This window comes from Marmota marmota, unplaced genomic scaffold (genome assembly GCF_001458135.2).
Source record: "Marmota marmota marmota unplaced genomic scaffold, marMar, whole genome shotgun sequence".
In the NCBI taxonomy this organism is placed as follows: Eukaryota; Metazoa; Chordata; class Mammalia; order Rodentia; family Sciuridae; genus Marmota; species Marmota marmota.
Window position 1 is genome coordinate 1,790,113 of NW_026000305.1, and position 16,790 is coordinate 1,806,902.

Sequence of the window (16,790 nt, forward strand, 5' to 3'; positions counted from 1 at the left end):
TTTTTGGCATTTTTGAGGGACACATCATAAAAATCTTCATGAATACTGTTTTGTAAACTGTGAAAAGTATTACACAAGTTACTCACTGTTTTTGTTGGTCTTTTACATATCTGTTATTGATGTTACATTCTGTGCACGTAGAGTTTGTGTGTATTTAGTTCTATACTATTTTATCACATGCATTCATGTATCCACCACCACAGCCACTACAGAACAGAATGGTTCCATTACCACAAGGATTCTTCCTATTGCTTTTTTGTCATCATACCTTATTTTTCCCTCCTTGCTGCCTCCACCAAATCCCTAACCCATGGCATCCACTAATCTGTTTCCTAACCTTGCCATTTTGAGAATGCAATATAAATGATACAGCATGATATATAACCTTTTGTCCTTGGCTTTTTTTTATACAGCATAATTCTCTAGTAATTCATCCATATTATTGTGTACATTGATCATTTGCTCAGTTTTTATTGTGGAGTAGTATTCCATGGTTTGGAGTTATGAATGTAAGTTGTTTAATGATTTACCCATTAAAAAATCTGGGGTGTTTCCAGGTTTTGACTGATTAAAAAAAGAGCTGCAATGCAATTTCACATAAAAGAATTTTGTGAATATCTGAGATAAATGTTTTTCTTGAATTAAAAGTTTTCCTTTTTCTCTTATAAACATCCAAGTGTACAATTGCTGGGTCATATGATAATTGCGTATTTAGTTTTAAAAAATGCTACCAAACTGTTTTCCAGAAGAATTATACCATTTTACATTCCCATGAAAATATGAATAATCCAGTTTCTCCACATTTTTACCTGAATTTATTGTTTTTACTTTCTTATTTTAGCCATTTTGATAGGTGTTCAGTGATACCGGTTCATGGTTTTAATATACATTTCTCTAATATGATTAATTTTATATAGCTTTTCATATGCCTGTTTGCCATCGTTTATCTTTTTTGTGAAATGTCTATTCAGGTATCTTGCTTTTTAAAAATTAAACTCTCGTTTTTTGCTTTTGTTTTCAAAGTTCTCTATTCTAGATATGTATCCTTTGTCAGATATTGGTTTGATAATTTACCCCCCAGTCTGTATCTTATCTTTTTATGCTCTTCAAATAATATAGGTTGCAGAGAATATTTTTAATTTTGAAGAAGTCCAACTTATCATTTTTTTTTCTTTTGTGGATTATGGTTTTTGTGTATAGTTTGAGAATTCTGAACTGTAAATCTAGAAGATTTTTCCTATTTAAAAATGTTATAGATTTATATTGTACACTTAAGTCTATGATTCACTTCATGTTAATCTTGTATAAGGTGTAAATTTTAGGTTGATGTGTTTTTTCCCATCCCAACCTAAGGACACTCAATTGCTTCATCAACATTTGTTGAATGGCTGTTCTTTCACCATTGAATTACTTATTTTATCTGTCAAAAATTAAATAGATTGTACTTGGGTGCATGTACTCTTCCATTGATCTGTATGTCTTCCCCCACCAATACTACACTGTCATAATTACTGAAGCTATATAATAGGTCTTAATACCAGGTAGAATGATTCCTCCCAATTTATTTTTCTTTGACAAGATTGTTTTAACTAGAGTTTATGCATTTCCATATTAATGCTTTAATAAGTTTGCCCATGTGTTAAAAAGCATTGCTAGAAATTTGATAGAAATTGCATTAAATTTGCAGATCAGATCAGGGAGAATTGATATCTTTATTACTCTGAGTCTTCTATTCTTTGAACAGTATATGTATCTCCATTTCTGGTATTCATTTTAATTTTTTTTATTTAGTTGTTGGTGGACACAATACCTTTATTTATTTTTATATGGTGTTGATCAAACCCAGTGCCTTACATGTGCTAGGCATATACTGTATTAATGAGCAACAACCCCAGTCCCTGGTGGTCATTTTTTTCCTCCAAAAAAATCATTTTAATTTTTAGCATACCAATCTTGGACATGTTTTGATAACTGTATCCTTAAGTATTTGATTTTCTTTGGAACAATTGTAAATAGTATTAACATTTTAATTTTTTTTTCTGGATCATTGTTGTTAGTACTTAGAAATGCAGTAGATATTAATATGTTGATCTGGAATGTACCCTAAAATTTTGCTGAATGTACTTATTAGATATTTTTTTCCCCAGAATCTATTTTCTGTTGAAAGTCATGTATTTTCTACCTAGAGCCACATACCACAGGTTAATTATGTTTTCTACTTAATACTTAAGCTCACTTAATGAGCTTCTTTTTCCCCCAGAAGGATATTATTTTCACTTCCTGAGGACTTTGTAATTATTCACTAATGTTGGCCAATCTTTAAGGTCTCTCACTTACTAACTATATTTTTCCTATGTTCTTTCATAGGAAAAACCCCAAATCAGAAAGACTTATTTTCTCAAGCATTTCAGATAAGTGATATTCAACTTTTAAAGAGAAGTCAACTTAAATTCTTGTTGCACTATAAACATGGGATATTATTTTAAATGATTTTGAAAACTTCCAAAATGTAAAGACAATTTGTAATGATAAGAAGGTTGAAATACTATAACTTTTCTTCCCAGTTTAGACCAGATGATTTAGCTTATTTATAGACTTGGTGTTTATTAGAAGAAAATCTATGGTTTCATTCACACATAGGGCATTTAATTATTTAATACCTAGAAAGAATAAAGTATATATATCTTGGCCATAAATTATATTATACTCATACTCGTAGCCCCTTTATTTTTATATTTGATTGCATTGGGGACAAGGCAAGAATGCAAATGGACCAGTGCAAACCTATTCTTACTCTTTTTGGAAAGTATCTCAAAGTACAAATCAATAAAATTGTATACTCCTGTACATATATTATATATATATTTTAATTGATTTTGGCCTATTTTCTTTTTTAATCTTTTTTTTAATTATTATTATTGGTTGTTCAAAACATTACAAAGCTCTTGACATATCATATTTCATACATTTGATTCAAGTGGGTTATGAACTCCCATTTTTACCCCAAATACAGATTTCAGAATCACATCGGTTACACATCCACATTTTTACATAATGCCATATTAGTGACTGTTGTATTCTGCTACCTTTCCTATTCTCTACTATCCCCCCTCCCCTCCCCTCCCATCTTCTCTCTCTACCCCATCTACTGTAATTCATTTCTCTCCCTTGTTTTTTTTTCCCTTTCCCCTCACATCCTCTTATATGTAATTTTGTATAACAATGAGGGTCTCCATCCATTTCCATGCAATTTCCCTTTTCTCTCCCTTTCCCTCCCACCTCTCGTCCCTGTTTAATGTTAATCTTTTTCTCATGCTCTTCCTCCCTGCTCTGTTCTTATTGCTCTCCTTATATCAAAGAAGTCATTTGGCTTATTTTCAAAAAATATTTTGAAGTCTTTAAGTTGGTAGTTTTAGTGATAATTTGAACAATAAATTCAATGGTTTGGGTTATTGCAAAATTTGTCTAAACACTAAATTGTAAATTGTGATTGGTTATTATCATAGGTTAAGTTATCATAAATCCTGATGATCCAGATTGTGTTTTCAGAGTTGTGTTATCCTGAGTGCTGCTTCAAATAAGTAGACTTAATTTCTAGTTTGGACCTGTAAATATTTTTCCTGTATAAAGATTGTTTTTCATTGAAACGACCCTGCCTTTTGGGGGGCAGTACTCAGGATTGAACCCAGTGGTACTTTACCACTGAGATACCGCCAAAGCCCTTTTCATTTTTTGAGACAGAGTCCTAATTAGGTGCTCAGGCTAGGCTAGAACTTGCAGTCTTCCTGTAATGCACCCCTGAGTGGTTGGGAATACAGGTGGGCTCTACTGTGCCTAACTGAAATGATCTTTTGTGATTACATGGTTGACTTATGAAAGGGAAGTGAGAAAGTGAGAAAATTATATATATTATTTGTATAACAACTGATATAACCTAGTGCTTTACATATTTTATTACATTTAATTTCATTCTGTGCAATAGTCATGTACATGAATTATAGGTATATCATATTGGTAAATAAACTGAAGCTCTGGGATAGCCAGCAGTAGCAGAACTAGGATGTGAACCCATTTTATCTAACTCAAGGCTGTACTGTTTCCACTGGGCCATGTTATTATTGATTTACTTTTTGGGCATTGAACTCAGGTTTTTCTACCACTGAGTTATATCCCCAGCTCTTGTTGTTTTGAGACAGGGTCTTATCACATTGCCCAGGCTGGCCTAGCCTTGAATTTGGCCATCCTCCTGCCTCAACCTCAAGAGTAGCTGGGATTAAAGGCTGGTACCAACATATCCAGATATAGACCTAGGCTGGTCTCAAACTTGTCAGCTCAAGTGGTCTTCCTACCTTAGCCTCCCTCCCATCTCAGCCTTCTGAGCAACTGGGATTATTGCCATTGACCACCACGCCTGCTGAAAATAACATGTTGTATTTTAGTCAGCAGATGAACACATTAATGCATATTGAAGGAGCCATCCCACAAAGTGAATAAAGTTGTTTCCTTTTTGAAGACAGTCTCCTAAGAAAGTGCATTTACTTCTTTAATTTGCTAGAATGCTGTGTGGTATTATAAAGCCATCATATATGTAATGGGAAAAAAAAGCCTAACTCCTGGTGTTAGGAAGATAGGATGAATCCAGTTTCCTTCAGTTGTTGTGATGGTGGTTTATATTGCAAGAAATATTTTTGTAATTTATATGGGGGAACAAAATCAACTATTATTTCTACTTGTAAATCTTTGACAGACTGAAAAAGCACAAGCAGTTCACACTTAATCACACAATTGCTCTAAGTAAAAGATTTGTACTTGTTAATTACATAATGTCATATTGTTTCATAAGTGGGAAGAGAGTTATTTCTTTCTAAAATATTGACATTGACTTGTACTTTTCCTGTCCTATTTTTGCTTATTTTTGAACATTCTTTCTCTTTTTCTGGTATAATGTTAAAGCAAAATGAAAGCTTATTTCTTAGATTCAAATGAACTAACTCTCTAGTGGATTGATATAGATAAAGATAATAAAGGCTTTATTACAGCAAGAATCTAAAATTGTGTTAACTCATGTTAACTCCAAAAACATAGAAAATTTATAAGCAGTAAGCTTCTTGAGAAATAAAACCAATGCAATGATATCAATAAGAATAAAGAAATAAAAATAAGTGTAAACTGACCTGCAGTTCTTGCATTTTAGGGGAAAGTATTCATTATTGTGTACAGTAAGTTTGTTTTAGCCTGTGGTACAAAGCCCAACTATAAGTTGTAACAAATGGCTAGAGAAGTAGTTGGGTGGGTGAGTAAGTAAGGTTGTTTGAAAAGAGAAGATTTGTTAATTGTGTACCTTAAACACATCAGAAAACTGGGACAGATGCTCTGCATTTCTGTTAGCTTTCCATCCAGGATTACAAAATGCTTGCCACAATTCCAGTTTCTCATACAACAAAAATCTTTAACCATAGAAGAATTTTCATTTATCTATCTATCTATCTATCTATCTATCTATCTATCTATCTATACAAGCACATGTATGCTTCATTTTATTATTCTAAAAAATCCTTACCAAGAGCTCCCAGCAGACTCGTAACTCATGGGCTAAAACTGGATTAGGCTTACTCCCAAATCATATCCCTAGTGAAGGCTTGTAAAGTTCTAATAACAGGTTTTCATTCCACATGATTCATCTCCTAGTACTGTGTACCTTCTGACTTCTATTGGAACAATATTGGGGCTCTCATAGCAAGGGGGTAAAAGTTATTGAGTTGGCAACAGTTGTACCTGCTGTATACCACCCAATGACATTTTGTTCTTGGAGAAATGTACCAAGAGATTGATACTTCAACTATATTCTTTTTTTAAAAGTATTTTTAATTGTAGATGGACATAATACATGTATTTTATTTATTTATTTTTATGTGGTGCTGAGGATCAAACCCAGTGCCTCACATATGCTGGGCAAGCACTTTACTATTGAGCTACAACTCCAGCCCCTCAATTATATTCTTAATATTTTAAATTTGGGAACACATAGGGAATTATGTATATCAATATATGATATTGCAGTAATTTAAGATGGATTAATGTTTCTTTGTATTATGGTTTTCTAGAACAACATTTTTTGGATAGTCTGATTTTGTACTTCTTTTTTGTTGTTTTGGGTACCAGGGGTTGAACTCAAGGTCACTCGACCTCTGAGCTACATCCCCAGCCCTATTTTGTATTTTATTTAGAGACAGGGTCTCACTGAGTTGCTTAGCACCTTGCTTTTGCTGAGGCTTTCTTTGAACTTGTGATCCTCCTCAGCCTTCTGAGCCACTGGGATTACAGACATGGGCCTGATTTTGTAATTCTTTTGAGTAACCATTAACCCTTTAATTTTAGCAATCAACAGCTGGGTCACAGTACAACATATACTGTGCTAATAAAAAATGAATGGCCTGAGAACAAAGTGCATACATCAAAGAGAAGAGTATAATTTTTGTAACAAACTACATTGGGGGGAAATGTTGCAAATTGCTGGAAAAATAAATAGTAAACACCTGTGCTGAATAAATTAATCAGCTTCTTGTCAGTTCTTCATTTGACTCATCTGAAAGGGTGACTGTTTCAAAGCATTAATAAGACATTCACTTGGAGATGTTCCTTTGTTAGCACCCTAAATAAGCAGTACTAGATAATATGTGATTTTTTTTATATCCCCAAATTCACAGGGTTATGTATAGATTTGGGTATTTGTAAAAACAATGCATTGACACAAGTGATATTCAGCAATTGTAGTTAGGAAAAATTATCTCAATATTATTGTGCTGCATTGTGAATGGCCACTGGAATTCACATTAGCATTAAAATGACATTAGATTTGTGAAATCTATTTTGCTAATGAAAAATTTTATAAGACCTAATGATAACAGATTGTTTTCTTTGTCTTTTGAGATATAATAATATTCTAGATCTAAAGGGTTCTTTTGAAGGCTTTCAGTTCACTAATGTCATTTCATAATTGGCAAATGTGTTTTTATGGTTTTAAAATATATTTAAATTAATAAAATTTAGTAGTTTTATTTTGAAGATATCTTTGAATGTAAAATGTCCTTTTTGAGAAAATGTTTTATACTATAATATTTAGGCTTTAAATTTAGAAGGCATTCTTTTTGATGAACAGAATTTTGCTTACTGAAGAATTACGTGTGATTTTTTTAAAGAGTTTTTGGTATCTTTATAACTTCTTGTTAGACATTAAACTCAATCTTGTCAGAACTCCAAAAATACTGTTATTTTTAATGGAAAGTGAGTACAATATTGTGTTTCTAATGATTTTAGTCCTAGGGATTTTACCAAATTATAATGTTGAGATGAGTAAAAGTTGGTGAATATAAAACAAATTCTAAAAGAATATTTTTTTCTTTACACTTACACCCTTAATTAAGTATTTTGACTTCCATCTTTCAGGTTGTCTAGCACTGGTTAATGAATTTTATTTACTCTGTAAAATACCCTTTCATGTAATGTAACAGAGCCACTGACTAGATCAGTTTCCATGGTTTCATCATCATGGTCTATAATAAGGGAACTTGCCACAGTCTGCCTTATCTTTAAAGTGTAATTAATTATCCTGTCATTCCTTATTTTAATCTTTAAACTTGGAACTTTTGCTGAAAGTTGTCACCTTAGATTCCTCATGGAACCACTTAAGTTTTATTGGTTTTCAAAATAATGAAAGTAAATACAAAGCATGAACAATTTTGTAGAAAATATGCAAATCACATTTCATATAATCACTCTTAATTTTTAAAGTTGTTAATGGAAGTTTACTTGGCCAAAATGATTCCATCATGTAACCACAGAAAAGCAAAGTACACGTGTTTTGTGTTACCCATTCACCTGAGGGCAGTTTAACAATATCCTAAATTTTATTAATATCTTATACTGGACTAACCTTTCAGAGTATATAAAATACTTCAAATGTGAGTTGGCTAATTTATCTTCCAGCTCTCATGAAAGCTAAGGAAAATGGACCCATTTTATAGGTGGGTGACTCTGAGAGTTGAGTTGTCTATTATCTTCTAAGTAATGCATCTAGGACTAGAACTTGGGTTCTTTCCCAGTATAGATTTGTGTAGATTTGGAAAGTATTGCTGTAACACTAGTGCTGTTAATTAATTTTTCATTAGATTTTATTAAATTTATTAGATTGTGACAATAAGTACATTTTATTTCTTGACATTTCAGTGTTATTTTATTCTTTCATTGTTCCCTTTTTGGATACTGTTTATTGTGTTAGTTTTAATAGGACACTTCAATTTTAAATCTACCCAGACTTTTGAATTTATAATCATTTTATATGGGTCTAATTTTTGTGCTTTCTACAAATAACTTTGCTTCAAATTTATAGATATGTAGTCTGCATGCACAACCTAGTTTTTCATCAAGCCTTTATTCGATATGATGTCTGTAGAGCAGTAGGTGTTTTGAGGAGCACCCAGGAAAAGTTGTCATTAGTGTCCTCACTGAAGGGAATTAAAATCTAGTTCAGAAGAGAAAGCATGTACAAATTTGGTATCCTTTATCTGAGATGCTTGGTCCCGAAGTGTTTCAGATTTTTCTTTTAATTTTTTAAGTATTTGTGTAGACTTTATAGAATATTCTTAATCTGCACATCTGAAATCCAATATGCTCCAAAATTCAGAGCCTTTTGAGCACTGGCATGATAACTCAGAAAGTTTTGTATTTTGGAACATTTCAGATTTTGGATTTTCAAATTAGAGGTGTTCAACCTGTGCTGGACACCAAAGGACTAGTAAACAGGAATTGAGAAATAAATGCAAAAACTGCATGTATGTATTATAGCTACATAGAGTAATAGATTGATTTAATGTGGTTATATTAAGGAAGACTTCTTAAATGTGAGATTTAAACTCTTAGAAAAGATAAATTGTTAAAAGTATGTTTGGCAATGGGGGAATTGTGATATTATGGGGAGTAGGAATAATAGACCAGAAGATTGGAGTTAACAAATTGGGTATTAGAGATGCCAAGTTAGAAAATAGGTAGAGATGAAAACAGAAGAATAGTAAAGAAGGGAATTTGGTTGGGAGACAGAAAGAAGTTGTTTGGGAGGTGGGGTTTAGATTTGGTGGAAGGAATGGCTACAGTTAGTTCTTGAACAGTGAATTAGCAGGTGTTTACTTGCCAGGACCCATCAAATATAAGGCATTGAGTTAGATAATTGAGTAATAAGGCAGCTCAATGAAAATAGTGGTGTCTGTGGAGGAATTTATGGTGCAACTGGACTTGATTGGGAGCCTGTTGTAGCCATCAAGACACTGAAGGACTGAGAATGTTAACTTTGTTAATTTTGGAAATGGGAATTTGAATAGTTTAATAGACATTACTACTAAAAGAGTATATGTCAGAAAATAATATAGAAAGTGCCTTTTAGATTTTGCATTGAGATAGGCCAGCCTAAAATTTTTGTGACAGATTTTTTCCCAATTTACCCTCCATCATTTCACCAGATCAAGAATTTCTCAGTAATGATCATATTTGATAATTATCACTGTTGATCATTTACTATATCCCAGGCACTGTTATAGGTTCTTTGCTTATAAAATTATTTAATCTTCAGAACAACCTTGAAGATATTTGGTATCATCCTTGTGGTATCAATAAGTAGTTTAGAGATAATACATAATTTTTCTAAGTACACAGCCATAACTTTTTGTTGCAACAGGGTTCAACGTCAAGTTAATTCTGAAGGCTGTGCTGTGTTGATTAACTTTTAAAATGCAATTCCTTTATCTGCCTTAAATTTTCAAAAATTTTACATGTGTCATTTCCTCCTTCAACCTGAAATTTTTATCTGTATTTTAAAATTCTTAATTATGCTTCATATTGTATTGAAAATTTAACTAATGAATGTATAATGTCTGGGTCACTTGGCAAAATACACACTGAACTTTATAGGAAAATGATAAAAGAATAAAAGATACCATGAAAAATTCAAGTGTCATAATAATGAGGCTGATTAGAATTATCAAAAATATGATACTAATTATTTTAATAATTTCTTATTAGTCAGGATTTGCATGAATATGTTGAAGAAGCTGGTGCACTGAAGAAAAATCATGCTTGTGTGACACCTGTGAACTCCTCAAAAGCTGCAGATTCTGCCTGTCTGCCTACAGAAGATGAGTCATTAAGCACTGAGAGCTGTGAAGTGCCTGCAGAACAAACTCCAAGCAGTGATCCAGAGAGTACCCTAGAAGTAAATGATGCTGAAGCGACAGAGGAGAAAGAAAACCATAGTGATGATAAAACTTCAGAAGAAAAAACAAATGAAAATGTGCCTACAGCAGAGGACACTGCAGAGCAACCAAAGAAAAATCGGATTACTTACTCACAGATTGTTAAAGAAGGCAGGAGATTTAATATTGATTTAGTGTCAAAGGTAAGTACTAATTTTACCCACTTTCTTATAGAACAACACATTGATTAAAAATAGCATCTGCACCCATAAATCCAGTTTGCTTAATTTTGGTCTTGACATGTACAGCATTTGTTTTATAAAAAGACTAGTCAAAATTTTATAACTCAGTTAAGCTATTCTTTAACTACAGGTTACAAATATACTAAATGCTTACATAAAGTTACTTTATGTGTTTTTAATTTGCTCTTAAATAGTACTTTCATACTTGAAGAATGGTTTTGTGCTAGAACACATAGTTTATCCTGATATTCTCCTAATGCATGAACAATATGAATCTATGAAGAATTCTAATGAAACTGTTTACAAACCTATGTTCTTACAGTTTGCATCAACTTTTTTTTTTTAGCTTTTATATATAGTCTAGCTATTCTAATATCTGTGTAATAGTGAATATTCTTAGTAAATCAATGCATTTTTGAAAGTCATATGTTCAGGATCAAGGAATTTAGAGGATAATTTCATAGTTATGGGAACAGAGAGGCTGGGAAGAATGCTTTTGTCTTTGGTTATGTTTCCATCCTTAACTTTTTATTTTCAGTTTATTTTTCATTCAGTATAATTTATTGGCTTTGTTTTTTTTAGTGCATTATACTTATACATAATAGTGGGGTACATTTTGACATATTCATAAATGCATATAACAATAGTTTTTTCCATTTCAATCTCCAGTTCTTCCTCTTTACAGTTTTAACTCTTAGTTCAGTGTGATTTCAGAAAAGGTAGGGTTCAGTGTTCTATTGGGTTCATAGTAAACAAGGCTATTTTAGTGAAAAATAATAGAAAACCAGTAGTATAAAGGATCATGTCCTTAAAACGTTTGGTGAAAGTAGAGAAAAAATGGCAATCAAATCCTGTAAGTTGAAGGTACACAGTGAAACATTGGAAAGAAGTAGAGAGGGTAGTAAATTACATCAAATTACCTCAAAACTAGACTTTTTTTCAATTTAATATACTTTATTTGAGTTCCGAGTGATAGGGGAGGGTGAGGGACCAACACATGCCCCTCATATTTTGCTGATACAATCACATATTTTCGTACTCTTGTTACCTTTAAAATTGGTGCTTGGAAATGTGTACATAATTTTATTATTTTTCATTCTATCATAAAGCACTGTGTCTGAGTCTGTCATGGTCTGTGTTGGCTGCTTCCTACTTCATATTTCTATATCATCTGTTCCACTTTCTCCATCAACTTTGACCCTGCCATGCACAGAAAACTAGCATTTTTTTTCCTTTTACTTTGGCTGTTCATCTCTGGATGGAAGCTTAATTCTAGTTCACTAATAACCTTCCTGTTCTCATGAAGAGTGTTCTTGAAATCAGTTTAAAAAAGTAAACAAAAAACAAGGCAGTCTAAGAAAAAATTGGCCTTGTTCTGAAAATTACACTTCGAATTACTTACTTGAAATTTTGATTGTCTTACTAAAGAAACAATGATATGAATGTGGTTAAGAATCAAGACTAAAGTCAGGTGCTGTGATATATGCCTGCAGTTCCAGCTACTCAGGAAACTGAGGCAGGAGGATCTCTTGAGCCCGGTAATTGAAAATCAGCCTGGGCCACATAGCAAGATCCTGTCTCAAAAAGAAAAATGACTCTATATTCTTCTAAGTTAGCTAAAATACAGTATGTATCTTCCTAAAGAAAATGGGAGAAGATTGTGTTGTTGCAAATGTAGGAATTATTTTAGAAAAAAAAAATGAATGAAAAATGAATGTTAATTATAGGAATGAAGTTTACCTAGAAGCTGAGAAAATTGAGGAGATTCTGAAGGAGATTTTTGGGTGCTTTCACTGGCTTGAGTGGTTAGTAATACTAGTTCTCTGGATAAATAAAAGACAAATATGTCCAGAGGCATTAGACTAAGCAGTTGTACTTTGTCTTGCATAGTTTTCATGGGTTTTTACATCTAAACATAATCAGTAATCATTTCTTGTACTTATTCTACAAAAGTATCTACAGAACATGTAATCATAACATAAAGGAAGTTTATAGATATTTTTAAAATGATAATCATTCTACAAGCATTTATTTAGTGCCAACTGAATTGAAAATCATATAGTCCATGTTGTTGGGACAAAGAGTCACTCCATGGAAATTTTATCTGTTCTAATAATTAAAGTTGTTACCTCTAAGTTTAGGATAGCTGCCTTATATCTACCTTTAGCCCTCTCTCCTTCCTAAAGTCATTCAATGTGTGCAAACTACTTGATGTTTCTATGCATATTCCATCTCAAAGTCATCATTTCAAGAAATAACAGTGGGCTTTATAGTTTATAAAACATGCCTATTATATAATAATTTAAAAGTCATCTCAGGGAAGGTTAATTAATTTAAATACATACAGTTGTATAGTGTTCAAACTATTAAAGAAATCAAAGATGAAATTCTTAAAATTTATTTCTGAATAAGTCCATAATTTTAATTTTAGAGCCAACATGCCAAGTACAGCAAAGAATATTATTAAAGCTATTTCCCATTATTTTCATCAAATTCAGTTTTCTGAAATTGCTGTGGTAGACTACTTACTAAGTGGTGAAAAAGAGATTAAGTTAAAATAATGTACACATTTATTGATGCTGAGTTTCAGAAACAATATCATAATTTTAGTTAAAATTGATTTACACTCTTCAGTGGTATCTTAAATGACTTAGTTTTAAAGGTGGTGTTAAATATTAAGCTTTAGCCACGTTTGGTGGTGCATAATTGTAATCCCAGCAACTCAGGAGGTTAAGGCAGGAGAGTCATAAGTTCACAGCTAGCCTCAGCAAGGTAGAGAAGCCCTAAGGAAGTTAGACCTTGTCTCAAAATAAAAAAAAATATAAAGGGCTGGAGATGTGACTCAGTGATTAAGTGTCCCGGGTTCAATCCCTGGTACAACAAGAAAAAACAATCTTTATTAGATCTTATAAGTACATGTCTGTATTTTATATATTAACATTTGTGAATGAATATATTATAGCTGTTAAGGAATCTTTGAATCTCCAATTTTTTTTAACAAATAAGGTTTTTCAAGTATCTTTTATTATTATACAATTATTACATCTAAAAATAACCAATAATAACTTATTGTGCTCATTCTACAAAAGTAGAAGTATCTAAAGAATGTGTCTACTATTATGTATAATTACAATGAACCAGTAAAAATTTTTAAAAATAGTTTTATAAACACAGGCTTTATCTTAGTTGTGAGGTATGTTAGGAAGAAGGTAATGAAATAACATGTCATACTTAGCATAATAAGATTAGTGTTTTAAATGCAATGACAATTTTGTACTATGTAATGCTGAAGTATTATAATAGTTTATAAAATTAGATGCTCAGACTTTAGGTTGATTTTTGAGATTCCCTTCTGCTTTGTATGGTAAAGCAAATTTTATTTTATTTTTCTTACTACTTATAGATGCGATATTTACATTTGTCATATTTATTGAGTTGTAGACATTATTTAAAGGTAGCGTGATTAGAGGAAGTAGGCAGATTTCTTGCATTTAACCATATGGTTAAATCTAAAACATGCTGGATAATAATGTTTTTATCTCTTTGATATTAGTTATAAAACATGTTGAAAGATTGAAATATTAAGTCAGCCCATCACATACATGCTGGCAATAACAATCCTCACTTCTTGAGGAATATGTATTTCATCTAGACTGCTGGAATTACAAAGGGACTTTATAATTTGACACTTTCGGAATGCATCACAAATCTTTTTCTTTCTTCTTCTTTTTTTTTTTTTTTGGGAGCAGAGGGGAGTAACACCTAGCTCGTATCTTCTTGTAACCACATGGCATTATATAGGTAGTCTAGTCTAGTCATTTATCCAAAACCCTTGTTTTCTGGTATTTTCTGTAATTCAGATTTATACAGACACACATATTCACAGGGAATATATAATTATATATTATATGTAAAATATATATAAGCATATATATTAGGCCTGGGGCTGTGGCTCAGTAGTAGAGCTCTTGCCTGGCATGTGCGAGGCACTGGATTTGATTTTCAGCACTGCATATAAAATAAAGGTCCATTAACAACGAAATATTAAAACAACATATATTTTAGAAAGCAATACAATGCATATGCTGATATGCTGTGTATTATGTAACATTCTTAGATATAAAATACTCTAACTAAACACATTAACATTTCTACACTGATATGTATACATATTCGAATATATTGTGACAGAGACAGAAGAGCCTTATATCAATTTGGATCAGGTTTTACTGCCAGATGAATTATGAAAATACTTTTGGATTGTACAGGGTTTTTTTTGCGGGGGGGAGATTTCAGATAATGAATTTTGAAACAGTAGTACATTGTGTTATATGTTATAATTTATATTTATAGACTTGCTTTAAATCTAAAAACTAATACAATTATGTATATTTAGTGTTTATTATGTTTTCATTATTTTGCCTTTTATACTATAAAATATTTTCTTTGTACAGCTCCTGTATTCTCGGGGAATGCTGATTGATCTTCTAATCAAATCTAATGTTAGTCGATATGCAGAGTTTAAAAATATCACCAGGATTCTTGCTTTTCGAGAAGGAAGAGTGGAACAGGTACTATGCTGATCAAGTATTATATCTGAATGTGTGCTTAAGTTATTATGGTTCATTTTGGAAGGATAAGCAAATAAGATTGCCGTCTTTTCTGGTAAGGGAGTAAATTCCTCTTGCATCAGGGTTTACAAATGTAAATGGCAAAATTTGTTTAATTAAATTTTCTTGGGTTAGTTTTTTTTTTCTAGTGTTAGTTTTTGTTGAGTTATTCTGCAGCTTGATTTTGGTGTTGAGAAAGTATTCGTTTTAGGCAGTACTGCTAGATTTGAACTGTCATTTGTTCCCCATTAAGGGTGATTTGCCATTGGACTTTCAGTGGCATAAAGAGTGGATTTGCAGAAATAAGTAAGAAAGATCACAAGTTAAATAGCTCTGAAGTTATCAGAGATGCTGTTAGAATTGATGTAAGGTAACATGAAACAGCTATAGTTAAATGGAAATAATCATGTTATACTTAAAGAGGAAGAAGTGTAATTTGGAATATTTTTATCATTAACTTAAAAATCATAATTTTTTCAGGTCCCTTGTTCCAGAGCTGATGTCTTTAATAGCAAACAACTTACTATGGTAGAAAAGCGAATGCTAATGAAATTTCTTACCTTTTGTATGGAATATGAGGAACATCCTGATGAATATAAAGGTATTATTTTTCATTCAATCATGTTTTCCACTTTAAACTTTTTAATATACTTGGTGAACATCTTATTATTGTTACTTTTTACTGTACTTATTGTTTTAAAATGCATTTTATTTATGCAGTATCAAATAAGTGGGCCATTATTTACATTATCTATTTAAAATTAGATAAAATTGAAAATTCAGTTCCATAGTATCACTAGCCATTTCAAATTGCTAGTAAACATATGTACAGATATTTTGAACATTTCAGAAATGCTAAGTGCACTCAGTACAGCCAGATTTTTCTCCTCGGTGGTTATGTAAAATTACATCCTTTCAGTACATTTTTATATTTTTTATTTATTTAAATTATTTCCATAAAGAGTTTGTCTTTGGTCATGGGATTGCTTTTGCTACCATTAATTGTCCAATTACAATGTTTTCTGCTCTTGATTTAAAGAAGTATTTTTTAGGGCTGGTGATGTGGCTCAAGTGGTAGCGCGTGCGGCCTGGGTTCGATCCTCAGCACCACATACCAACAAAGATGTTGTGTCCACCGAGAACTAAATAAATATTAAAAAAAATTCTCTCTCTCTAAAAAAAAAAAACAGAAGTTTTTTTTAGGCATTCCTTATGTTTGTATACATGATTGTATGAAAGTATAACTGATTATGTTAGCCACACAGAAATTAGTTCTGTTGCTTTTTTGTCATAGTTTATTATTTAACAAAAGTTTCATATTACTCTGTTATTTTGATCAATAGATTTCCATTTTGTCATATTCAATATTTTCAACTGTAATTATTGGCATTGTTGTGCAGTTGAAGTGTTAATAAGGCAAGAATATTGCCAGTAATGGCAACCCATTGTGTTACTTACTGATTTTCTTATTTTTTTAAATCCATAAAACACTAAACAGAGATTTTACTTTCAGTCCAATTAGGACAGTAAGAGTGTTCCTTTTTTTTCTTCAGATCAACAGTCACAGTCCAAAATGTTGTTTTGTTTCTGAATTCAATACAACATTCAGAAACAATACAACATTTTGAACACACTTGATCACATTTGTGTGGGATGATTTTAAATAGAAATTTAGTTCTGATTTCAATTGATAAATT

General features: G+C 31.7%; 1 protein-coding gene across 2 annotated transcripts in view; it reads left to right on the forward strand.

Moving 5' to 3' along the window:
- The window catches only part of Chm (CHM Rab escort protein), a 104,440-nt gene that overhangs the window by 9,265 nt on the left and 78,385 nt on the right, over positions 1 to 16,790 (forward strand). For both annotated transcript variants that reach the window (XM_048797281.1, XM_048797280.1), the window contains exons 5-7: positions 10,072 to 10,444; positions 14,938 to 15,054; positions 15,574 to 15,694. In XM_048797281.1, coding sequence (XP_048653238.1) covers positions 10,072 to 10,444; positions 14,938 to 15,054; positions 15,574 to 15,694 — 611 coding nt within the window. The remainder of the gene's footprint in view (positions 1 to 10,071; positions 10,445 to 14,937; positions 15,055 to 15,573; positions 15,695 to 16,790) is intronic.